The following is a 26,530-nucleotide window of genomic DNA, read 5'->3' as shown; positions in this document are numbered from 1 at the left end:
CTCTTTTTGGTTGACATTTCTTTATTTTTTTAAATAGCAATGATGACGGATGGATTCCTTGGAATTTGACATGAGAGACGATGAAGTGGTGGCAGGTTGAACTGCCAGAGTGGGATGACCATTGCACCTATCCGGTGTATGTGACAATAAAAAACATCATCATCATTACTGAGAGGGCTGTGTGCTAGGTCTGGGGTGGGCACAGGCTGGAGGGGAGGAGAGGGAGAGGAGGGGATGGCGAAGCTGGGCCTAGCCCTTGGAGGCGGTGTACTGGCGCAGCAGTGAGGAGATGGAGCTAGATTCAGTGACCTCCTCGGGCAGAGAGCCCTCCTGGTCCTTAATGGAAGGGTCTGCCCCAGCCTGTAGGAGCAGCTCCACTATGTCAGCAAACTCACACGCAGACGCTGCAGGACAGAGACGGGGAGGGGAGGAAGGAGCAGAGTAACAGTGTAGGGTAAGAGAGAATGAGAGGGGGAGAGGAGAGAGAAGGGGGAGAGGAGAGAGAAGAAAGGGAGAGAAGGGGGAGAGGAGAGAGAAGGGGGAGAGAGAGAGGAGAGAGAAGGGAGAGAGAGAAAGGGGAGAGGAGAAATAAGGGGGAGAGAGAGAGGAAAGAGATATAATTGTGATGCACTTCAGAGGTAAAAGTATCCAGGGTTGACTACAGTTAACTACCCAAATCACCTTCAAAAGGCTTCAAGGTCACTGGAGACATGATGCATACAGCTACATCTGAACACAGCCTCTAAGCACAGCTCATTGGTGTTAATATTCCTTACGTTTTTAACCTGAGTGCAGGAGTCAATGAAAAGCTCATATGGAGGCCCATTGACATTGCCCTGAACTTGTGGTTGGCTGAAACACTGATTTTGTGCCGATTTGCAATTGGAGTCCCACTAAAAGGACTTGCAAGCTAGGCTAAGATATGAGGAGAAGGCTTGCAGTTTCTTAAACAAGTTAGCGAGTCACAGCGCTGATGCACCAGGATTCCTCCGCGCTCTGAGTGTTTTCAATCACTCTCTCCCCTTAAAAAGAGAGCCATCCTGCTCCTGTGTGATAGGCTGATGTCAGCGGGAATGGCTGATTGACAGCAGGCCCTTTTAAACCTCCAGCCCAGAGGTGGCTAAAGTGCTGCTCGTTTTTAGCAGGAAGAAAGTAAGAGGCTTGGTTATGTCAGGTTAGAGAATTTTCTTCTCCTTCTAAATTTTATTTTCTGGGCTGCGTGTGCCATACGGGGGCCCTGGGCTGTAAAAACCCTCATCCCCCCCCGGGAGTCGTTGAGAAGGAGAACAATTTATAGTGTGCAGTAAACCCTCAATTAATCATTTGCCAGCCACTGTGGCCCAGTGTAAATAGAGGTGGAAATGAATTTTCATTCTCTGCTATTTGTCTCCTGGAGTTCATCGCTTATGTTTATTAGTCATTTTTTTATGCCCCATCCTCCTGTCCCTGCCTGGTCTGGTGGCAGTGGTGGTGGTCTACTGTACGCCAGCCACGTGACCAGTCCCTACACTGTAGCCGCCAACCCCAGCCGACTGCCCACTCAGCCCAGGGCCAGATGGTGCCCCCCCCCCACATACACACACCAAGGGCTCAGAGGACATGGGGACCGCCCATGGGAGGGGGTCTTGAGAGTCCGAGGAGCACTGTTGATTTCCTTGGGGAGACCTGGTGATTATTACACACAGCCCCTCCATACGCACAGATACAGACAAACACACACACACACACACACACCCTCTAACACTGACATAGAGAGATGGCAAGAAGGAGGGATGAAAGAGACACTGACAGATGAAAGGCACCTGAGATAGCAACAGCAGTAAAAGAGGGAGAAGAGAGGGGGATGAGAAAGAGGGAGAAGAGAAGCAGAGGGGAACATACGTAGGGCCAAGAGAGCAGATGGTCCATGGTTTCCCATCCATCCCCATACAACTGTTCACACTCATAGACAGATTCAATTTACATGACATGTACATACATACATACATACAAACACTCATACACAAACATAGCCTAGAGACACATATTCATCCAGAATTCCAAATTAAAATCAGTGATATCCGGAAGATTACCATAATGCAGTGCTGTCTGGCCCTCGTCATCCTGTGAAAAGAGAGAGAAATGTTAAGAAACATGAGAAGAGTTCCATACAAACAGGTCTAACTTGTAGACCCATAACACAGTAAAGGGTATATAAAACAAGCTTAAATCATAGAGACAACCATTGCTCATAGAACAATGAAAGAACCGTAGCCTTGTCAGTTGTAAAGTTGTGGCTCGCAAACTTCGCAGTTGAGAAAAGTGCTTTTTACCTTTCGACTAAATGAAAAACCCAATGATTTCCCCATAAAGGGGATTATGTAAAAATATTAAATACTGATCTCAAACTGAGTGAACAATTAAACCTTTCAACTTGAGACTCTATAGCAGACTGAACCAGGGGAACCAATGGCATCAGCCCACTATCCACCCCTAAGCCCTAGCTGAGCCCTCTCTGAGCCCTCTGCCACAGGTTAACACACGGTGGCCAACGGGCCAGGCAGAGCAGGCAGACCTCAGTGCTCAAAAGGCTCAGAGCGAGGGAACAAAGCCTAGGCGTCTCTCGTCATTGTCCTGGGGTGAGAACGTGCTAAACGCATTACCCACGGAGGCCGTCCCATCACACAATGATCTTGGTACAAAGGAGCAGTCTGCCCTGAGCACCGCCACCGTTTGGGACAAATTCAAGTGGTGTCTATGGTCTGTGACCGGAGCTGATATGAAGAAAAACTATATTTAGGATAGAGGTCAGCGGGGGTGTAAATCCTGTGGGCCGGGAGTGAAGAGGTCAGTTTAACTCTGACAGTGTATGATACGCATCATCAAGGCGGACTCGTCTCCAGCGGGCCTTTTCACCCCCTAATGATGACAAACTGCAATATTGTTGTCACCAGCTAGCCGCTGTTCAGATGGAAACAACTAGAATACCTCCAGTCACTAAGCCAACTGGCCGCTTCTTTAGAATCAGAATCACCTTTACTCGCCAATAAATAAAATGTACATACCCTGAATTTGACTTAGACAACAGGTGCTGTCAGCAACAGACATTGTACAAACAGGGTCCCGTGTGGCTCAGTTGGCAGAGCATGGAGCTTGCAACGCCAGGGTTGTGGGTTCGATTCCCACGGGGGACCAGTACAGAGAAAAAAAAAAAAGTATGAAAATGTATGCACTCAAGTCGCTTTGGATAAGAGCGTCTGCTAAATGACTTACATGTTAGAATACAGACGTCAACCTACAGAATATACAATATAAATACAGTAAACAAAAGTCTGGAGTATAGTCTGATTACATTGGGAATACACAATTTAATCGTGAATAAATGACGAGTGAGGAAGTTAGACGCACAAATATCATCCCCCCCCCCCAAAACAATGTGCTAACCTCCCGTTATTGTGAGAGGTTAGCATGTCTTGGCGGTATGATAATTGTGTGTCTAACTTTACCACTCATCATTATTCATTCAGGACTATCCGTAATCATGTTAGTGTCAACATTAAGGGAGAGTCTTCAGAAACATATCCTGTTCTTATTTACAATAAAAGTGACTCCAAAATGACACAATACATTATTTACCAGTACTTTCTATTGGGCACAAAATAATCTTAAACACAAACAGCAAATGCATCAAACAAGTTTGTAGAGTCACAAGCTTGATGTAATCATTGTACGCTAGAAATATGGGACCAAGTACTAAACTTTTATCCCAATAGTCACTTAAATCACTTATGAAAAGTCACTTCATCAACTGCTCAGGTGACTGGCGGTTTTCATCATGATTGACCTGAACTGTCTGCCAGAGCGGAATCTTTTAAATATAAGGGCAGGTGATGATCGCTTCCTGCACGCTTCCTTGTCGTGTTTTTGTGTTTTGTCCCTCATCAATCTACACACAACACCCCCTAACGACAAAGCAAAAACAGGAAAAAAGAAATATCACACCTACTTATTCCAGGGTTATTCATTTTTACTACTTTCTACATTGTAGAATAATAGTGAAGCTAGTGAAGAGAAATAACACATATGGAATCATGTAGTAATGATGGTGCCACCACCATGCTTCACCGTAAGAATGGCCCCAGGTTTCCTCCAGAAGTGACACTTGGCATTCAGGCCAAAGAGTTCAATCCTGGTTACATCAGACCAGAGAATCTTGTTTCTCATGGTCTGAGAGTCTTTAGGTGCCTTTGGCAAACTCAAAAGGAGTGGCTTCCATCTGGCCACTCTACCATAAAGGCCTGAATGGCGGAGTGCTGCAGAGATGGTTGTCCTTCTGGAAGGTTCTCAGAGGTTCTCAGAGGTTCCTCCACAGAGGAACTCTGGAGCTCTGTCAGAGTGACCATCGGGTTCTTGGTCACCTCCCTGACCAAGGCCCTTCTCCCCCCGATTGCTCAGTTTGGCCAGGCGGCCAGCTCTAGGGAGAGTCTTGGTGGTTCCAAATTTCTTCCATTTAAGAATGAGAGAGAATTTTTTTTGGTAGATCTGTGTCTCAACACAATTCTGTCTCGGAGCTCTAAGGACAATTTCTTCGACTTCATGGTTTGGTTTTTGCTCTGACATGCACTGTCATCTGGACCTTTATATAGACAGGTGTGTGCCTTTGCAAATCATGTCCAATCAATTGAATTTACCACAGGTGGACTCCAATCAAGTTGTAGAAACATCAAGAACGATCAATGGAAACAGGATGCACTGGAGCTCAATTTCGAGTCTCATAGTAAAGGGTCTGAATCCTTATGTAAATAAGGTCAGTTTTTATTATTAACAAAATGAGAAAAAATGTCTAAACACCTGCTTTCGTTTCGTCATTGTGGGATGTTGTGTGTAGACTGCTGAGCATTTAAAAAAAATGGTTTAATCAATTTCAGAATAAGGCTGTAATGTAACAAAATGTGGAAAAAGTCAAGGGGTCTGAATACTTTCAGAATCAACTGTATGTACCCAGTATGTCCCTCAGGTCCTCTGGCACTGGCCTTTTAACTATCTAAAAGCCTAGGACCAAGAGGTATGGAGAGGCGCCTTTAGTTATTATGCCCCCAGCCTCTGGAATAGCCTATTTTTTCTTCTTCTGTGAAGCACATTGTTCCATTCCATGACGGAAATGTGCTGTATGAATAAAGCTGGACTTGATTTGAACATCAGTAAATCCTCTTTTTCTTAGCCTTTGGCCCTAGCCTATTAACCAGTGAAGACAACCATTAGTGGAACCAACCCAGTGTCAGACAAAGACTGTCGAATCATCCCCAGAGCATGAGGGGGAGGGAGATCACCTACGCTGCTTGATAAAGGCTCTCTCCAACGATCCTAGAGTGAGATCCTATTGTTTGCCCTGAGCAGCACCACTTCAGGGGCCTGCTGATTCCATTAGAGAGTTCAATTCCCCCAAGATGGATAGAATACTGATGCAAATGTCCTCAACCATAAATGGATCGGGAGAGACACAGTATTTTCCTGTGGTCTGCGTCTACGGTAATGTTGAGTATTCAGTACAATGTTAGTGTTAAGTTGATGTGCAAAGTATAAATATCAAATACACACAAAAGTACAAATCCGGACAATAAAAGAATGTCAGTGGGCAGACGCTCACACACACACACACACACACACACACACACACACACACACACACACACACACACACACACACACACACACACACACACACACACACGCACACGCACACGCACACACACACGTTGGTCTATTGCCCTACGCGATAGAGGCAGAGTGGCAGATGTTTAGCGCAGAGGCAGCGAGTGGGACCTTGATGCACACAAATACATACAGGAATAATTAAACTGTAAGGGGTTTAGGTCTTAATCTGCTCCCTCCAACTAATCTGGTGTTAGTGCCGGACGGCTGGGACAGCACGGTGTGTGCAGGGACACTCCCAGGGTATGACAGGGAGGACACACGCAAAAGTTGCCTCATACAGTACTTAACTTGACGCAACACACACACACACAATTAACACAGATTAAAAGTGTATAAAATAAGTGGGCAACACATTAAGTAACTAATGCCAAACCAAACATGAAAACATAAGTTTGTATTCAAAATATATTAACTTAAAACAGACTAAAAGTATGTTTGTACATCGTAGTAAAATTACGAGGTTTCCTTTAAAAAGGCATATATTGTATGTTGCCTATGTAGCAGCAGAATCCAGAAGTAGGACCCTGCAGGTTGGTGCACTACAGAGACTGACTAAAGGGTCCATGTATGTTAGTGGAGGTGAGGGCCCTGCCCTTTACTAGGTTCTTTAAAGTGCTGCAGTGTGGAAGCTGGCTGGTCCTGTCTGTCTGGGAGCCAGAGGGGGGTCCTCTCGCCTCTCAGCATTTACTAATGCTCCAAGAGAGGCTTGATGGAATCAGGAGAAATTGGATTGTCTCCCATTTGCTTTTGGAAAAAGGAGGATACTTCCTAGCTGGAGGTAGCAATTTTCTTTGTAGCTCTCCATCCCATTACAGAAGCACATCACAGCATAGCTCTTTTTTCAAATGTCACCAAAGTTTTCCTTGCGGTTTTTTAAGATTGAGAGTGGTATGCAACGTTATCTGCACAAGCCATTCAAACTATATATTTTTGTCCGGCTGCCTTTTTTTCTGTGTGTACAGATATAGGATCCTAATTTGATCAATATTTTGTTGCTGAGAATTTCCCTGCGCCGCAGGAAATGCGGATGAGCTTCATGATTTACATAAATTCACTGAAATCCTGCACTAACACACTGTTACAATAACAGTATTCCACTTTTCATATAGCCTCATTTTGACATGCTAATAGCCTAACCAACGATCAAGCAACATTATGGACTAAACATTCAAATCCTGTTGCTGTAGGATTATTTTACTGCGACAATATAGGTCAAATTTAAATCTTACATCTGTATGTTTGTGAATGAGTCTATCAATATGTCCATCCCTGTTTCTCTATTTGTTTGTAGAGGCCAACACCCTTGGAGGAGAGTGGTGGAATTTGCCTTCCCAGGAGCATGGGAGGAAAGAGGCTGCAGACAGACAGAGAGAGAAATAACATTGATAGACATGAAGAGAGTAAAAGGGACCATAAAACAGAGAACGAAACATGGAAAAAAGTGAGAGAGAAAGAGATAGAGGACGAAACGGTTACAGAACAAGGTCTTTCCAGTACACCACAGCAAAGTAGGTTTGTCTACGTGAGCCAGACATATTCCGGAGAGAAAAATGCTCTCTCAAATCCATTGCCATCTGTAGAACCTGCTGCAGCATGAGGCAACAGGCAGGGCTTGGGTTTGTGTTCTCCATGGCCAGCCATTAAAAGCTTTCTTGTTTTCATACCACAGCAATCCGGCAACTGCCCATGGCATATGGTAGGTGTGCTGAAAGCCATTGTGGGATTTTTATCCTTTAACACCATTCTCTATTCCAGCTACATCTTACTCTCTAACCGACTCCCCCATCCCCCCCCTCTCTCTACCTCCTGCACCTCTATCTCTCTCGCTCCACTGTCCCTGACAGCCACATTAAACAAGTGGGAAAAATTGACAAGCAATTATGATTTATGATCAATGCATGCAGCTGCAGCTGACTTGTATAATGACAATGGCGCTGGGGAGAAGGGAGAGAGAGAAGGGAGAAAGGCTCGGCAGTCTCCAGGGCTTGCAGTGGGACTTGTAAAGGGAGCATGGATAGAACCCTCCACCATTCATATGCAGATACCATTACGATGAGCAGGTGCCATTAATCAGAGTCTCAGAAAGACAGAGGAGAACAGGCTGATCCCGGGTTATTCCAGGTCTCTGAAGACCTGCTGCTGGGTACTCTATGGTACTGCCTGTGGTCTCTATGTTACTGTGTTCCATTAAAGTAGATCACAGGACACACAGCGCACTGATGGGCTGAACAGATGTCTCCAGACCAAATACAGACACTCTACTGTTCACGTCTGTTTGAAGTTCATCACAGGAGTAGGGTTCCATACAGCCAGTGATCTTTACATGTTACGGAGCACATGAACTGGAAAAATGCTTAAAAATTATTATCCGAATATCCGTGATTTTCTTGTAAAGAGACACCAGCTTTTGTTTATCTGGTTGTATGTGTGTGTGTGTGTGTGTGTGTGTGAGGGAGCTGGATATCCAGAGGTAAAGGGATCAGAAGACAGTGGCACCCCTAATTGAATCTGTGCAGTGAGTGTTAACCTTGCCATTCAGCGTGTGAGCACTGCCATGCTGGTGCAAATTAGCGCTTCCCCAAAGTGTCCTTGAGGTGCCCGGGCTGCCCCTCGCCTGCCTCCGGGCTCCACAGCAGGTCACCCTGTGTGCCAATAAACCAACTCACAGGCTCTCTAAAGCACACTGTAATATTTTATACAATTCCTGGAGAAGAGGAACCAGGGAGCTCAGGGGCCTGGACCACTCCAAGAGGTCTGACGCTCTTAACGTCCCAATCAACTGAAACCGTTCGGAAATGGATTCTTCCAACAATGTCTGCTAGGAACGATTGGGTTTCTGAAACCAAGACCCGTCTGTGTTTTGGTATTCAGATTGAGGTTGATTAAAACCAGTCTGGGGTTGATTTTTAAAGGAACACAACCACAGTGTGCACCCTGCAAGAACACAGCCAAACATGTATGTTTACCATGCTTTATTTAGTGTCAGAGGATCAAGAGATTATATTTTTCTCCACAGGTTCTCTGTAATTTTGGAGGATGGGAAAGGAAAACTCTCCCTTCTTTTCCTCCTCGTGTATACTGTACTTCTCCTCCTCCCCCGGCACCGCTCTTCCACTTCCTCGTCTCTCCCTCTCACTCCCTCCCCCTCTCTCCCCCTCCTCTCCCACCGCTCTTCCACTTCCCACCGCTCTTCCACTTTCGTCTCTCTCCCCTCTCCCCCCTCCCTCCCCTCCTCTCCCACCGCTCTTCCACTTTCTCGTCTCTCCCTCCCCCTCCTCTCCCACCGCTCTTCCACTTTCTCGTCTCTCCCTCCCCCCCTCTCTCTCTCCCCCCACCTCTCCCACCGCTCTTCCACTTTCTCGTCTCTCCCTCCCACTCCCTCCCCCTCTCTCTCCCACCGCTCTTCCACTTTCTCGTCTCTCCCTCTTCCCCCTCTCTCTCTCCCCCCCTCCTCTTCCACTTTCTTGTCTCTCCCTCCCTCTCTCCCACCGTTCTTCCACTTTCTCGTCTCTCCCCCTCCTCTCCCACCGCTCTTCCACTTTCTTGTCTCTCCCTCCCCCTCCTCTCCCACCGCTCTTCCACTTTCTCGTCTCTCCCCCTCCCACCGCTCTTCCACTTTCTCGTCTCTCCCTCCCCCTCTCTCCCCCTTCCTCTCCCACCGCTCTTCCACTTTCTCGTCTCTCCCTCCCAGTCCCTCCCGCCTCCTCTTCCACCGCTCTTCCACTTTCTCGTCTCTCCCTCCCCCCTCTCTCCCCCTCCTCTCCACCGCTCTTCCACTTTCTCGTCTCTCTCCCTCCCCCTCCCACCGCTCTTCCACTTTCTCGTCTCTCCCTCCCACTCCCCCCCCTCCTCTCCCACCGCTCTTCCACTTTCTCGTCTCTCCCTCCCCTCCCTCCCCCTCCTCTTCCACCGCTCTTCCACTTTCTTGTCTCTCCCTCCCCCCCCCTCTCTCTCCCACCACTCTTCCACTTTCTCGTCTCTCCCCCCTCTCTCCCCCTCCTCTCCCACCGCTCTTCCACTTTCTCGTCTCTCCCCTCCTCCCTCCCCCTCTCTCCCCCACCGCTCTTCCACTTTCTCATCTCTCCCCCCCCCTCCTCTCCCACCGCTCTTCCACTTTCTCGTCTCTCCCTCCCCCCTCTTCCCTCCTCTCCCACCGCTCTTCCACTTTCTCGTCTCTCCCTCCCCCTCTCCCACCGCTCTTCCACTTTCTCGTCTCTCCCTCCCCTCCCTCCCCCTCTCTCCCCCTCTCCCACCGCTCTTCCACTTTCTCGTCTCTCCCTCCCCCCCCTCTCCCCCTCTCTTCCACCGCTCTTCCACTTTCTCGTCTCTCCCTCCCACCGCTCTTCCCCCTCTCTCTCCCCCTCCTCTCCCCCTCCCACCGCTCTTCCACTTTCTCGTCTCTCCCTCCCAATCCCTCCCCCTCCTCTCCCACCGCTCTTCCACTTTCTCGTCTCTCCCTCCCCCTCTCTCCCACCGCTCTTCCACTTTCTCATCTCTCCCCCCCTCCTCTCCCACCGCTCTTCCACTTTCTCGTCTCTCCCTCCCCCTCCTCTCCCACCGCTCTTCCACTTTCTCGTCTCTCCCTCCCCCTCTCTCTCCCCCTCTCCCACCGCTCTTCCACTTTCTCGTCTCTCTCTCCCCCTCTCCCACCGCTCTTCCACTTTCTCATCTCTCCCTCCCCCTCCACCGCTCTTCCACTTTCTCATCTCTCCCTCTTCCACTTTCTCGTCTCTCCCTCCCTCCCCCTCCTTCTCTCCCACCGCTCTACCACTTTCTCATCTCTCCCCCCCCTTCTCTCCCCCTTTCTCGTCTCTCCCTCCCACTCCCTCCCCCTCCACTTTCTCGTCTCTCCCTCCCACTCCCTCCCCCTCTCCCTCCCCTCTCCCACCGCTCTTGCTTGCTCCCGAGGGACTCGGCAGAATCCATTAGCATGGGGGAGAGTGGCAGGGAATTAACATTGGTGTGTTCCAAGTCGAGTGGATCATCAATGATGTTTAAAAAGAAATATATAAAATAAATAAATACATAAGAGTGTAATATGAAAATCAATGGCCAGGCAGCAGGCATTTGGGAGAGAGGCCCATAAAGTGGGGTTGACTACTAACTGGACCCTGAAGAGGAAAACAGTCACTTTGTTTTCTCGCTCTCCATCAGTAAGCAGCTGAGGACAGCTTTAATGCTCAGTGCAATTTATGTGGATTAAATAAATTGTTGAGTGTACAAATTGTGAGAAGCCAATAAGAAAGGTAGTTACAACACTAACTGCAAAGAGGGACTTTTCTTCTTACCTGCAGCAGGAATATGAGTCACGAAGCTACTTCTTTACACAGTGCGTCATACAATAAATCTACATCTGTGCATTATCCTATTGGGACTTTTACAAATGGTGGTGTCGGCCATTTTACTTTCATTTAAACATGTGCCATATAACCTCTGCTAGCATGTATAAATGTCAAATGTACTGTATGAGTGGTGTAATTTCACTCTGTACGTCTGTGTGTGGCTGAGCAGAGACGTACTGTAGTAGGGTTGCTAATGCAGAAGTCCTATTAGAAATAACATTGTAATACCCTATCAAAAGTAAACGGTTGCTTATTAAAACTCCTATGATTCCCTTCTGTCAAACTGAGTTTCTGTAGACCCCTCTTTTATAAAAAAAAAAAGCACACGCACAAAAACATGTGCTTCCACAAAACAGGGCAATTACCTTTCGCCAAGGTAAAGAAAACATATCCACCCCCAGCCACTAAAAAAGGCCTGAGTGAGTACTGAGCAGTGGCTTGGGAGCGGGTGGAGATTGGAAACGCTGGGGCGATTCATTACAGTTTGTCAATGGCCCTATTAAAAGAGAGGAAGCAGGGCTGGCTTTCTGAAATATCTGTATTAATGTGTGCACTGAGCCGTGGGTGTGTGACCTGTGTGCTGTCGCTGGGCAGTGCAGACGAGATTTATTCCTGCCTATGCGGGAACACTGCCATTCTCACACAGCAGGCAACGGGCCACCCCCCCCCACACACACCGTTAAACTTATGACGAATTCCGTTAGATATTTGTTATGACTCCGATGACTGAGCCATTTGTTATGGGAGGCCGTGCTGGGAAGGGGGAGGGATACAAACCTGTAATAATGCTCCTGCCGTAGAATTTCAATCAGCTGCTGTTGTTCCTTTGTGTGTGTGTGTGTGTTTACTAGTTTAATAACCAAGGCGTGACACTGAGGTGGAGGACAGAGATGAGAATGTGCAGTACACACTGGCCTGTATTGCTCTGATAAAACAGACGCTGGCTTTGGACAGACCAGGAACATAGCTCCAATCTCACGTCGATACTCTACAGTTCAGACAAACACAGGTAAGGGTACAAAGCTGTGACATTTCTAATCACAACACATATCAAATCCACACAGAATGGCATTGCCACTAACTAGGACCATGCAGCAAACATTTAATAAGACAAATAGTAAAACACAGTTGACTTACTGGGAGAGAAGAGTTGTTCACAATAAGACACGAGGAGAATGTCAACATTACCAGTATACAGTACTTAAAGCCACTGCCTGAGGCTTCTGTGCAAGACATAATCCCTTGTCTTAGAGCCTTGAATGAAACTGGATTGAGTCTGTACTGTAAAGAGACCCCTGACATCAGGAACCTACGAAGGATAGCTATACACAGTGCCTTCAGAACGTTTTCACTGCATGTCACATGTCGTTATGTTACAGTTAGAATTTAAAATGGATTCAACTCAGACTTTGTGTCACTGGCCTACATGTAGAATTTAATTTAAAAATAATTTTTTTTAAAGTTGAAATGTCTTGAGTCAACTCCTTTGTTATAAAAAGCCTAAATAATTTCAGGAGTAAAAATGTGCTTAACAAAGTCACATAATAAGTTGCATAGACTCGCTCTGTGTGCAATAATAGCGTTTAGCATTTTTTAATGACTACCTCATCTCTGTACCCCAGACATACAATTATCTGTGAGGTCCCTCGAGCAGTGAATTTCAAACACAAATTCAACCACAAAGATCAGGGAGGTTTTCCAACACCTCGCAAAGAAGTCCACCTATTGGTAGATGGGTAAAAATAAAAAGACACTGAATATCCCTTTGAGCATGGCGGTTATTAATGAATTAGACTTTGGATGGTGTATCAATAAACCTAGCCACTAAAGATACAGGCGTCCTTCCTAACTCAGTTGCCAGAGAGGAAGGAAACCACTCAGGAATTTCACCATGAAGACAACGGTAACTTTAAAATAGTTACAGAGTTTAATGGCTGTGACAAGAGACAACTGAGGATGGATAAACAACATTGAAGTTACTCCACTATACTAACCTAATTGACAGAGTAAAAGAAGGAAGCCTGTACAAAAAATAAATATTTCAAAACATACATCTGTTTGCAACAAAGCACTAAAGTAAGACTGCATAAAATGTGGCAAAGAAATTAACTTTATGTCCTGAATACAAAGTGTTATGATTGTGGCAAATCCAATACAACACATTACTGAGTACCACTCTCCATATTTTTAAGCATGGTGGTGGCTGCATCATGTTATGGGTATGCTTGTCATCGGCAAGGACCAGGGAGTTTTCTAGGATAAAAAAGAAAAGGAATAGAGCTAAGCACAGACAAAATTCCAGAGGAAAACCTGGTTCAGTCTGCTTTCCAACAGACAAGGGAGGCAAATTCACCTGTCAGCAGGACAATAACTTAAAACACAAGGCCAAATATACACTGAGTGTACAAAACATTTGAAACACCTTCCTAATATTGAGTTGCTCCCCCTTTTGCTCTCGGAAGAGCCCCAATTTGTCAGGGCATGGACTCTACAAGGTGTCAAAATAATTCTACAGGGATGCTGTCCCATGTTGACTCCAATGCTTCCCATAGTTGTGTCAGGTTGGCTGGATGTCTTGATACACATGGGAAACGGTTGAGCGTGAAAAACCCAACAGTGTTGCAGTTCTTGACGCAGTCAAACCGGTGCGCCTGGAGCCTACTATCATACGCTGATCAAAGGCACTTAAATCGTTCGTCTTGCCCATTCACCCTCTGAATGGCACATATACACAACCCATATCTCAATTGCCTTTAACACGACTCCTCCCCTTCAGCTACACTGATTGAAGTGGATTTAACAAGTGACATCAATAAGGGATCATAGCTTTCCTGGTCAGTCTATGTTATGGGAAGAATAGGTGTCTAATGTTTCGTACACCTGCTTACCAAAACATCATTAAATGTTCCTTAGTGGCCTATTCACAGTTTTGACTTAAATTGTCTTGAAAATATATGGCGAGACTTGAAAATGGCTGTCTAGCAAAGATCAACAACCAACTTGACAGAGCTTGAAGATTATTAAAAATAATAATGTGCATATATTGTACAATCCAGATGTGCAAAGCAATTAGAGACTTACCCAGAGAGACTCACAGTTCCAAATCGCTGCCAAAGATTATTCTTACATGTATTAGGTCAGTGGTGTGAATGAGATATGCATTTTATTTGTCACATACACATGGTTAGCAGATGTTAATGCGAGTGTAGCGAAATGCTTGTGCTTCTAGTTCCGACAATGCAGTAATAACCAACAAGTAATCTAACTAACAATTCCAAAACTACTGTCTTATACACAGTGTAAGGGGATAAAGAATATGTACATAAAGATATATGAATGAGTGATGGTACAGAGCAGCATAGGCAAGATACAGTAGATGGTATCGAGTACAGTATATACATATGAGATGAGTATGTAAACAAAGTGGCATAGTTAAAGTGGCAAGTGATACATGTATTACATAAGGATGCAGTAGATGATATAGAGATGAATAAGACAAGTAGATGATATATGAGATGAATAATGTAGGGTATGTAACCCTGTGATACAGTGAATTATATGTGAAATAATCTGTCTGTAAACAATTGTTGGAAAAATTATTTTGTGTCATGCACAAAGTAGATGTCCTAACCGACTTGCCAAACTATAGTTTGTTAACGAAACATTTGTGGAGTGGTTGAAAAATTATTTGTAATGACTCCAACCTAAGTGTATGTAAACTTCCGACTTCAACTGTCAATGTTGCAGCGAAGTCACAGATAGAACAATGAGACAGGTATTTCACCTGATGTACAAATGTGAAGCATCCACTTGGGAGTTTCCACTGGCCAGCAGTGGGAGAAGATTCATTTTGTCCAACATTCTGCACATTTTCTCATCGATTAAACATTTGATCTCAATGTAGTTTTCTGTTCCCAAAACTAGAATTTGTTATGAACAGAGTGGACAAAGTTTTGTAGACTTTACCCTTTGCAAAAGTTTTAAAAAAGGCATTCTCTTACGGAAATATGCGGATGTATGCTAAAACGCGCAAATAAGATATCGCTAGCTCGTGCTGGGCTCTTAGGTAGCATTGTTTAAAGTGGCTAGTGATATAATTTACATCATTTCCCATCAATTCCCATTATTAAAGTGGCTGGAGTTGAGTCAGTGTCAGTGTTTTGGCAGCAGCCACTCAATGTTAGTGGTGGCTGTTTAACAGTCTGACGGCCTTGAGATAGAAGCTGTTTTTCAGTCTTTCGTTCCCAGCTCTGAAGCACCTGTACTGACCTCGCCTTCTGGATGATAGCGGGGTGAACAGGCAGTGGCTCGGGTGGTTGTTGTCCTTGATGATCTTTATGGCCTTCCTGTAACATCGGGTGGTGTAGGTGTCCTGGAGGGCAGGTAGTTTGCCCCCGGTGATGCGTTGGGCAGACCTCACTACCCTCTGGAGAGCCTTACGGTTGTGGGCGGAGCAGTTGCCGTACCAGGCGGTGATACAGCCCGCCAGGATGCTCTCGATTGTGCATCTGTAGAAGTTTGTGAGTGCTTTTGGTGACAAGCCAAATTTCTTCAGTCTCCTGAAGAGGTTGAAGATGCTGCTGTGTGAGTGGACCAATTCAGTTTGTCTGTGATGTGTATGCCGAGGAACTTAAAACTTACTACCCTCTCCACTACTGTTCCATCGATGTGGATAGGGGGGTGTTCCCTCTGCTGTTTCCTGAAGTCCACAATCATCTCCTTAGATTTGTTGACGTTGAGTGTGAGGTAATTTTCCTGACACCACACTCCGACGGCCTTCACCTCCTCCCTGTAGGCCGTCTCGTCGTTGTTGGTAATCAAGCCTACCACTGTTGTGTCGTCCGCAAACTTGATGATTGAGTTGGAGGCGTGCGTGGCCACGCAGTCGTGGGTGTACAGAGAGTACAGGAGAGGGCTCAGAACGCACCCTTGTGGGGCCCCAGTGTTGAGGCTCAGCGGGGTGGAGATGTTGTTGCCTACCCTCACCACCTGGGGGCGGCCCGTCAGGAAGTCCAGTACCCAGTTGCACAGAGCGGGGTCGAGACCCAGGGTCTCGAGCTTGATGTCGAGCTTGGAGGGTACTATGGTGTTGAATGCCGAGCTGTAGTCGATGAACAGCATTCTCACATAGGTATTCCTCTTGTCCAGATGGGTGAGGGCAGTGTGCAGTGTGGTTGAGATTGCATCGTCTGTGGACCTATTTGGGCGGTAAGCAAATTGGAGTGGGTCTAGGGTGTCAGGTAGGGTGGAGGTGATATGGTCCTTGACTAGTCTCTCAAAGCACTTCATGATGACGGAAGTGAGTGCTACGGGCGGTAGTCGTTTAGCTCAGTTACCTTAGCTTTCTTGGGAACAGGAACAATGGTTTCCCTCTTGAAGCATGTGGGAACAGCAGACTGGTATAGGGATTGATTGAATATGTCCGTAAACACACCGGCCAGCTGGTCTGCGCATGCTCTGAGGGCGCGGCTGGGGATGCCGTCTGGGCCTGCAGCCTTGCGAGGGTTAACACACTTAAATGTCTTACTCACCTCAGCTGCAGTGAAGGAGAGGCCGCATGTATTCGTTGCAGGCCGTGTCAGTGACACTGTATTGTCCTCAAAGCGGGCAAAAAAGTTATTTAGTCTGCCTGGGAGCAAGACATCCTGGTTCGTCACTGGGCTGGTTTTCTTCTTGTAGTCCGTGATTGACTGTAGATCCTGCCACATACCCCTTGTGTCTGAGCCGTTGAATTAAGATTCTACTTTGTCTCTATACTGACGCTTAGCTTGTTTGATAGCCTTGTGGAGGGAATAGCTGCACTGTTTGTATTCGGTCATGTTACCAGTCACCTTGCCCTGATTAAAAGCAGTGGTTCGCGCTTTCAGTTTCACGCGAATGCTGCCATCAATCCACGGTTTCTGGTTAGGGAATGTTTTAATCGTTGCTTTGGGAACGACATCTTCAACGCACGTTCTAATGAACTCGCACACCGAATCAGCGTATCGTCAATGTTGTTATCTGACGCAATACGAAACATATCCCAGTCCACGTGATGGAAGCAGTCTTGGAGTGTGGAATCAGCTTGGTTGGACCAGCGTTGGACAGACCAGCGTTGGACAGACCTCAGCGTGGGAGCTTCTTGTTTTAGTTTCTGTCTGTAGGCAGGGATCAACAAAATGGAGTCGTGGTCAGCTTTTCCGAAAGGAGGGCGGGGCAGGGCCTTATATGCGTCGCGGAAGTTAGAGTAACAATGATCCAAGGTTTTTCCACCCCTGGTTGCGCAATCGATATGCTGATAAAATTTTGGGGTCTTGTTTTCAGATTAGCCTGGTTAAAATCCCCAGCTACAATGAATGCAGCATCTGGATAAATGGATTCCAGTTTGCAAAGAGTCAAATAAAGTTCGTTCAGAGCCATCGATGTGTCTGCTTGGGGGGGAATATATACGGCTGTGATTATAATCGAAGAGAATTCTCTTGGTAGATAATGCGGTCGACATTTGATTGTGAGGAATTCTAAAATCAGGTGAGCAGAAGGATTTGAGTTCCTGTATGTTTCTTTGATCACTCCATGTCTCGTTAGCCATAAGGCATACGCCCCCGCCCCTGCCCCTGTTCTTACCAGAAAGATGTGTGTTTCTGTCGGCGCGATGAGTGGAGAAACCCGCTGGCTGCACCGCCTCCGATAGCGTCTCTCCAGTGAGCCATGTTTCCGTGAAGCAAAGAACGTTACAGTCTCTGATGTCCCTCTGGAATGCTACCCTTGCTCGGATTTCATCAACCTTGTTGTCAAGAGACTGGACATTGGCGAGAAGAATGCTAGGGAGTGGTGCACGATGTGCCCGTCCCCGGAGTCTGACCAGAAGACCGCCTCGTTTCCCTCTTTTACGGAGTCGTTTTTTTGGGTCGCCGCATGGGATCCATTCCGTTGTCCTGGTTGAAAGGCAGAACACAGGATCCGCGTTGAGAAAATCATATTCTTGGTCGTACTGATGGTGAGTTGACGCTGATCTTATATTCAGTAGTTCTTCTCGACTGTATGTAATGAAACCTAAGATGACCTGGGGTACAAATGTAAGAAATAACACGTAAAAAAAACAAAAAACTGCATAGTTTCCTAGGAACGCGAAGCGAGGCGGCCATCTCTGTCTGCGCCGGAAGTTGATATATTTTTATATGGAATAAGTCAAGGGGTGTAAATACACACAACAGCTATAGCATAACATGTCTGTGTTATGGTCTGAGAAGGTTTTTCTTGTCTTCACACAACTCAACAAACTGCCATGGTCCCCATTTAAACAATCACCCACATAGACACTGAACACCCAGGCCATGGGGACACTTGAGCACTTAGCAAAGATGTCATTTCTCCTCACATCAATATCAAATCAATGTGCTTATTTTCTAAGAGGTCGTTCATAAAAAATATATATACTTATGGTATCACAAATCAAACACACACACGGCCCTTGTTGTCGACGTTCACGCTAACCTGCCACTCAGCAGTCAATACAAAATCAAAAAGAGAGTTGTAGTAGAGTAGTCTAATGTGAATTTCTATATTTCACAGGAACAACTACCTAAACTAGTTCCATAGTCTCTCCCAGGCAGTTGCAGTCAATAGTGGAGAACCCCCCCCTCCCCCTCTAAGAGACATGACACCAACATTGAGTCGCCCCGCCGTTCCTCGGTCCCCTCTGCCCTGTGATGCCTGTCTGTCTGTCCCACATAATGCGTGGCCATGAACTAGTTGTAGCCCAGCCAGATATTTATTACTATTGATCTACCTGGTCCCAGCCAGAGACTTCTGTTCTCTCGGCTCGAGGCTTTGACCTCAATTAAGTTATGAATTTCAATCTGATAGACTGCAAGCGTTTTAGCCCGGCGTGGCCGAGGCCGGGAGTGGATTAATTAGAATCAGCGGTGCTGGGAGTCACCCTCTGCGCCTCATGGATCATGTTGTTTTAATAAAAAGTAAAGAGCCACACACACAGGCATATAGTGACAGGGACAGCCACTGTCACAAAGCACATGCCCAGGACAGGACAGGCCACTACAGGAGAGGACAGGAGATTCTGTCTGGAGATTTTTTAACAAACACAAACTGAATTTATTCCCTGCCAAAAACAACTGCAACTTCGTCCACTTCATCGCACTGTGCTCTTCCTCCTGCCTCTTCTCCACCTCCCTCTACCTTTTTGGCTCTTTCTCTTCAAACTGTTTCTTTCTGTGATTGTCTTTTGCTTCACCTGCACCTTCGCACCCTTTCTCTGAGATTACATCTGCCCAATTCCGAACCTCCCACATTGTTTACATGTTTCCGCTCTGCAATCAGCCAAACCTAAGTCTTAAATTGTGTTTTTGTTGCTACCTGCAAATCCCATCACAGCCCATTCCCCAGCCGGCCAGCCCCCAGCCAGATTGCTGCTTGTTTGTTTGACACAAATTCCCAACAAGGAGGCCAGGATGTCTGAGCTTTCACCAATGAAAAGTCCTCTCAGGGTCTTATTTACTGTGCACTTAGCAGTGGGTGTAATTGTGGATTATTGGGTCTGGACCCACACAGTGTCCATGGGGAGGGAGAGGAGACAGAGGGAGGCAGGGACTGGGAAGTGTGAGGAGCCCGAGGCAGGGTCATGACCTCAGGGTGGTAGGGGTTGCATAGGTCACAGCCAGGGGGGGGGCTGCAGGTGAAACTGGTGCTCTTGTCTGGACAAAGGCCTTGGTCACAGTCTTATGGAGGAAACTCAATAACACACACACACACACACACACCACACGGCTGTGAATGTAATTGAAATAAAAATTCCTTTGTAAATGGATTAAGCTGTGCCCCATATAATATCTGAATAATAATCATCATGTTTATCTCTCCTCACATAAATGCAATTTTGAGGATATGTTCCTTTATTACAATGCTGTGCACTGTCAGCTCACATGAAATAACTGAGTGAAGCTTCTGACTACAAACATGGACCTACTTCACACAAAGCTCCAGTTTTGCCATCCGACCCAGTTTCTGGGGTTAATTTGATAAAGAGCAGTAGAGAAGCAGTGAAATGGTGGTTATGGGCCAGTGTCTGGCATGCCATTCTGCAGATGACAGGTGGCATATCGTTGATCTGGGTATTCATGACCAGAGCTACCTATTGTAGTCCATTCTGATCCTGGATTAGAATCAAACAGCCCATAATGCAGGTTACCAGGTTCGGACATCCACTGAAACAATCAGTTGATTAATTTCCAACAATTTTCACTGAGCAAATAATATATCTATTTTTTTTCATCAACAAATTAAATATAAATCATTTTTATCTTTATTTAACGGCAGTTGGCAGAGGTCACGGCAGATTACCGGGACATCAAATACACAACAAACCCAAAACCCCTCCTCAACACAGACAAAAGAACTGTGAGGAGGTAAAATGGAGAGTTTTCACATTCATGTGACCATTTACAATTTCCATTCTGTAGCTCTTTCCACTCACAGCCCGTCATCTCGTAAACTGTATGAAAATGGCAGATTTGGGCACTGATAAACCCCTTAATTGGAATGCAGTGGCTGTACAGTAACATGCTATATATGACGTTAGGCCTCAGGCTCTGAGCTTCACAGTGCTGCATTGGTTTTGACTACCAGCCGTTCTGAACTTGAGCACCGCACGCGACAGGAAGTTGCCTGAGTGACAATCCGTTTTTTGTTGTCTAAGTAAGTGAGGGAAATGCTGTAAATTAAGAGGACTTTATGTATTTTGAAGGATGAGACGTTGAGGATTATAATTTAAAAAAACCTTGTTGATGCCATACAATCAAGCCAAACACAAAAGTCCAAATGTGCACTTTACATTTCCATATCATAAAACTCATGTCATATACAGTGTCAGCGTTTATGATCACTATGTTTGATGTACAGTTACAAGATGACATGGCATCATAACCTGGGTTATTCTGAACATAATGAGCTTGTTTGTCTACTGTAGAGAAAGTGCAGTGCAGCAGAACACCTGAATGCACCCATGACTCCTTTCAATGTGCACCAAAAACCAACAAATCTATTTCAGGGGTTGGAATCGGTTCAGGGAACAGAACCAAAAGTGATATATACTGTTCCAGAACATAACCATTGTTTTAAAAGCATGGTTATAGATATTTTACATTACAGGCATTTATTTCTAGTCCAACAACAAAACGCAACATAGCACCTATACCAAGCCCTCTCTGTCACTCAGCAACTTTTTTCCAGTGTCTGCCTGCAAGCTGAAAATCTTTGCTTGTGCAGGCTACCTGTCCCCCTCCCTAGAATACTTGATTGGGAGAGATATTTTCAATGCTAGTTAAGGATACTATAGGCCTAGTTATCACGTTTCATGTTGGATTTATTAAGTACAAAGACGTGTTTTTAATTGTGGTGCCTCTGTGCACACACAAGCTTGTTAGCTAGCTCAAACGTATTAGCTAGCTCAAACGTGTTAGCTAGCTAGCTCAAAGGACATTCAAAGTTCCTCCATGGAATCGTGCATGTCATAACAAGATGCCCATGCTTCAAGCCTCTCTCCCCACTGACACAATTTCAGTCGCATCTTGCACCATGGGCTACCCTTATCTGCCATCATGCATGTAAACAACGAGCTTGCCTGCCCTCGCCACACTGACTGGTAAAGTCATTCAAATGAGCTAAAGGTAAAAAAAAAAAAAGGTTGATTTTACAGGTAAAAAAATAAATAATAATACATCTTTGGGGGTTGGAACTGGTTCAGAAATGTATTTTGCTGGTCAGAACAGTGGAACGAAACAAAAATAAAACGAAACGATTGGGAAATTATTTTGGTTACAACCCCTGATCCGGTTTACCTAAATTGCATTTTGAAAGCTTAACACTGGAATATCGTATTTTATAACCTAGCAAGTCACGTTGGCAATAGAACAAGCTTCCAAATGATTCCCACCCGACCCTGAATGTGATTTATAATGGACTGTTTTTCGATGGCGTAATGAACAACAGTAATTGTGTGAAGGCGGGGATAAGGGGTTGTGTTCCAAACAAAACAATTATAAGTGTCCTTGCTCTAGTTCCTCAACGACACATCTAGGATAGCTAAAAAAAAAAAAAAAAGCACCTTATAGTTGAATACTTCTTTGAGTCATAAAAGTGGATTGAAATTTGTGCACACTTTGGAGTGGTGTGTGGCCACTTGGAGAGAACAGTTAGACCTCTCAATCAAACCTTAGTACTTTTTGGGGGGGTTTTATGTTGCACCTACAATACATTATCCAGGAATATTCTTATCATGTTACTGAATGTACCCAGAGTATTTTCAGATGTTGTATCCAGTCTTGTGTCAGGTGAACTGTTGTGTCCTCACCTTTGGTCTAATCATTTTGCATAGACATTTTAGTCATTCAGCCAACAGTCTTCATCAGAGCGACTTAAGCAATGTTCACATTGGCAGTTTGAAATGACTCAAATCCAATTTTTGGCATATCCGATTTGAATCTGTTCTTTTTCCTGTAGTATGAACAGCCAAATTCCGTCACACGGAATGGGATATTTCAAGCCTTCGTAGGTGGTTTGAAATCAGATACAAATCTAATTCCTGGCCATGCGACTTGTGTCTTAACAGTCAAATCGGATTGATTTGCCCTCAAGTGGTTTTTGGACTATTAATTGGGCATATCTTGTTGCTTAGTCACTTTAACCATATCAACATGCACATACTACCTCAATCAACCTGACTAACCGGTGTCTGTACGCAGCCTCGTAACTGTTACTCTTCACTGTTGTTTTATTTCTTTACTTACCTATTGTTCACCTAACACCTTTTTTGCACTATTGGTTAGAGCCTGTAAGTAAGATTTTCACTCTTAAGGTCTACACCTGCTTGTATTCGGCGCACGTGACAAATAAACTTTGATTTGATAGATACTCCGTTGACAGTTTGACAATAACATGTGGTAGCTAACTATCTTGTTAATAGTTTACAAACAAATTAGCGAATGTGCTAGAAAGCCAAATAGCTACCAAGCTAGCTAGGTAGTTGACTGCTGTGGCTAGCCCAAAAAATAACTTATTTTGAAAGTTGCGTCATCTTATCCTTGAGGTATTAAAAGTGTTCTTACACTTATGACTTTGAACATTCAAGGCAACTGGGAAATATCCATGGCAGGTAATTGTTGTCACCTCAGCATGCTACATAACTTCTGAGTGATAGGAAGCACGAGCTCCACCAATCAGCCTACACCACTGTGCAAACACCCATCCTTACCATGACAACTAGCGTAGCCATGTCAGCAAATGACTGCTGTCTGAACACACCAATCCAATTTGGTCACTTGTAATTTCCTATTTTGGACAGTCAGTATTAGAAAACAAAACTGAGCATTAAAACCTGCAGTGTGAACAAGGCTTCACAGGAGCAATTAGGGTTAAGCTTGTTCATGGGCATATTTCAGTTACTGGCCCAATGCTCTAACCGCTAGGCTACCTGCTCTGCTGCCCATCTTCCAATACTGTTAAAACCGTTCCCTTTCAATTGTTACCATTGTTATGCATATGCTTTTCCTATTTTATCTGGAAAAAAAACCATTTCAATTTAACTTTATCCTTGTACAGTAGGCCAATTCCCTGGAGTCTAAAATGTTTAAAAGCATAGCATCTAAGGCATTTAGTCTAGTTCAGCTTGGCCAGAAAGTGACTGAAAACAGCAAACTAATAGAATCTAATGAGAAGTAGCAGGCTTCATATCTCTATCAATTCCCAGTTCTGTGGGGTTTACATTGTATAATAACTATGCAGAGACCGTTGCATGACTTAGCGAGCTGTATTTCCTTTCGGACACCCATGCCCTCCCTCAGGCAGCTGACTGGGTACCGCAAAACATAGGCAGAGAAAGAGGTGGGCCGTAGGGGTTTCCGATGACCCGAGGGACTGCCGAGTGACCTCTCACACTAGGCCTTAACGACAACTGTCTGCCATTCAACCTCAGTTACTGGTACCTCCACGCAGAAATAGTACATGCATGTGTATAGCTATATTGTATATTGTACAATATTGTACACACTCTCCTGGAGCAAGTATCTGAAATTCATCTGAGATGCCAGAGATGTACAGGGATTAGATTTGACCACCTTCAACCACTTATTACAATTGTTATTTTTTTGCTGTTACTGTAACTACTGCTAAGGTTCATAAATGTAGGCTAAATACAGTACATGGGGGGCTTTAGAGAGAGGCTTCACTTCTCTGTAATTACAACGCAGAATTTAACATGCCTCCAAATAAGTAGTCATTGTTTCTTGTTAAACCATGACCATAGTAACCGCTAGGCAGACCAAGATGATGATTATAAGCCAGCGCTCTGGTTTTCATCCACACCAAAAAGGTTCAGGGCCACAAAAAGAAAGTCATTTGCAAGTGTTCTGATTATATGGGTTGTATAATGCAAACAATTTACCTGATTACTCCCAATTGATTTGTTTTACTGTGGGGTGGTAAAGCCCCTGGCTCCACAACTGTATGCACAACAGCATTCATTTCCCGATGCATCACTCAGCCAGCTTAAGACAAAGCCAAAGCTCCCTGCCTGCCTCTAAACCGGAATGGTGTTCAGGGTTTTTCTCCACAGCCAGGTCACTAAGCAAAGTATACCTGCTTACTGCGTCGGATAAACCCAATGGGATTTGTCGATATCACAAAACGAATTAAAGTAGACCTGCTCAGAGGGATCGAGGGATAGGAAGTGTGTCACTGGGCCTATAGCCTACTCTCATCAGCCACAGGTACTGAGCCTCCACGGATACAGAGGATTGGCTATGTGGTGTGTTAGTGATGTAGACTGTAGGTGTGTTTAGGATGTGTGCTTGGCTGTTGAAGGCTAGTGAGTGACAGAGGATTCTGTGTCATGCGCCTTTTAACACAATTGTGAATCTCACAGAAATCTTTAAATCCCCTAAAATATCTGTCCCTGTGACATCTGCGTCGAGTGCCACTTGACCCCTAACCCCAGTTTTTTGGTGTGTGTGCAGGGCTCAACATTAACGCGTGTCCTCTTCTCCGGGACAAGTATTAAAAAAATAGTAGGACAAGAAGAATATAGATTTAAGTTGTTTGAACGGACAAGATCAAATAAAAAATAATAATTCACAATATCATACAAATACTCTAATCAGAATTTGATCAGAGGTCAACATTGGAATAATATTCAAATCTATTTTTTGTTTAAACCAATAAAAAAAGCCTACATGTCAAAGTGTAGGTGATATGTATATCGGCTACATCCTCATGTCCAAACTGACGCTGACATGGAGGTGCCAGAAAAGTAGTCAAACTTGGAGACTTTTAATTAGTTACATAAATATAGGCTAAAAGTCATGTTTGACAAATATAATGAAGGATCCTTAACGTCTAAAGGCTTGATTCTGTCAACATACTCGAGGCACGTTCAGAACAAATGGTCACAACATCGGAGAGTGAAGGACAGTGCCTTGCATATCACCCACCTTGAATCTGAGTGGAGGCGGTCAGCATTTTGAAACTACTTAACCACAAACCTAATTGTTTAAAACCTGGACGTTTTATGTCTTAGCTTGCTTCAAAGTATGTTGCCTACATTTTTGTCTGATTCTCTATGGTAAAGAAGATGGTAATGCATTTTATTTTGTAAAGTGATTCCTTGCATCATGTAATGAAGTGAATGTCAAGCCCTGGTGTGTGTGTGTGTGTGTGTGTGTGTGTGTGTGTGTGTGTGTGTGTGTGTGTGTGCGTGCATGCGTGTGTGCGTGAGAGAGAGACTCACCTGGCTGTTGATATCAGCGCTGTTCTGCAGTAACACAGACACCAGGTATTTGTGTCCTCTGTCACAGGCCCAGTGCAGCAAATTCCTGCCCTGAAACACATAAAAGGTGTGCCTCATTACTCCTGCATAAACAGATTCTACCATCTACCATACATGATCAGGTACTTCAAGGTACAACAGGTATTGTTTCCCATCACTGCAGTAGCAGCTAATGAGTTGGAGTCAAGATACTCAATCAAATATGTGAATCTTTTTTTTTATAGGTAAAACGCTCAAAGTAAATGTCAGTACTTGTTTACACACAGAAACACTATCTATGTAAATCAGATCTCTTGATCAACAATACTTTTTCTCACGAGGTAAACAAAAATCTGGCGCTACCGGTAGGTACTTAGTAAGGTTGCCTAGTCTAGTGAGTGGACTACAGCTGTTATGGATAGTGACAGTGTGAGTGCGGCTGACCAGATGCAGTGAGGGGACCTGCTGGAGCGTTCAGTCACATGAATGGAGGCCCCAACCCCTCTTCACCTCTAATAGAACCATCTATTCTCTTCTGTTATGCACCGGCTCCACACAGTTAACTTCCCAATAGACTTCTCCCCTTCAGAAACAATTAATTATGCAGTACAATTTATAACTCAAGAGCTTTCAGGTGGTGACGAGGTGGTGACAGGATGAGCTCTGCCCCGTCTCCTTGCCAACAGGAGGGGTTGTGTATGTG

At 45.0% G+C, this 26,530-nt stretch overlaps 1 protein-coding gene and 1 non-coding gene across 3 annotated transcripts in view; one reads left to right on the top strand and one right to left on the bottom strand.

Annotated features, from left to right (window-relative positions):
• The window catches only part of acbd6 (acyl-CoA binding domain containing 6), a 38,589-nt gene continuing 12,059 nt past the window's right edge, over nt 1–26,530 (bottom strand). Inside the window, exons 6-8 of one of the 2 annotated variants that reach the window (XM_035737379.1) lie at nt 25,810–25,899; nt 2,073–2,103; nt 1–404 (exon numbers count right to left, since the gene is read on the bottom strand). In XM_035737379.1, coding sequence (XP_035593272.1) covers nt 250–404; nt 2,073–2,103; nt 25,810–25,899 — 276 coding nt within the window. In that variant the 3' untranslated portion in view covers nt 1–249. Of the gene's footprint in view, nt 405–2,072; nt 2,104–12,954; nt 13,290–25,809; nt 25,900–26,530 lie in introns of those variants that run through there. The other variant, XM_052480412.1, reaches the window with a different exon arrangement.
• On the top strand, nt 3,099–3,174 carry trnaa-ugc (transfer RNA alanine (anticodon UGC)). Its single transcript has one exon. It is a non-coding gene; the product is annotated as a tRNA-Ala (tRNA).

This window comes from Oncorhynchus keta, chromosome 26 (assembly GCF_023373465.1).
Source record: "Oncorhynchus keta strain PuntledgeMale-10-30-2019 chromosome 26, Oket_V2, whole genome shotgun sequence".
NCBI classification, from domain to species: Eukaryota; Metazoa; Chordata; class Actinopteri; order Salmoniformes; family Salmonidae; genus Oncorhynchus; species Oncorhynchus keta.
This window is presented reverse-complemented; position numbering and strand designations above follow the sequence as displayed.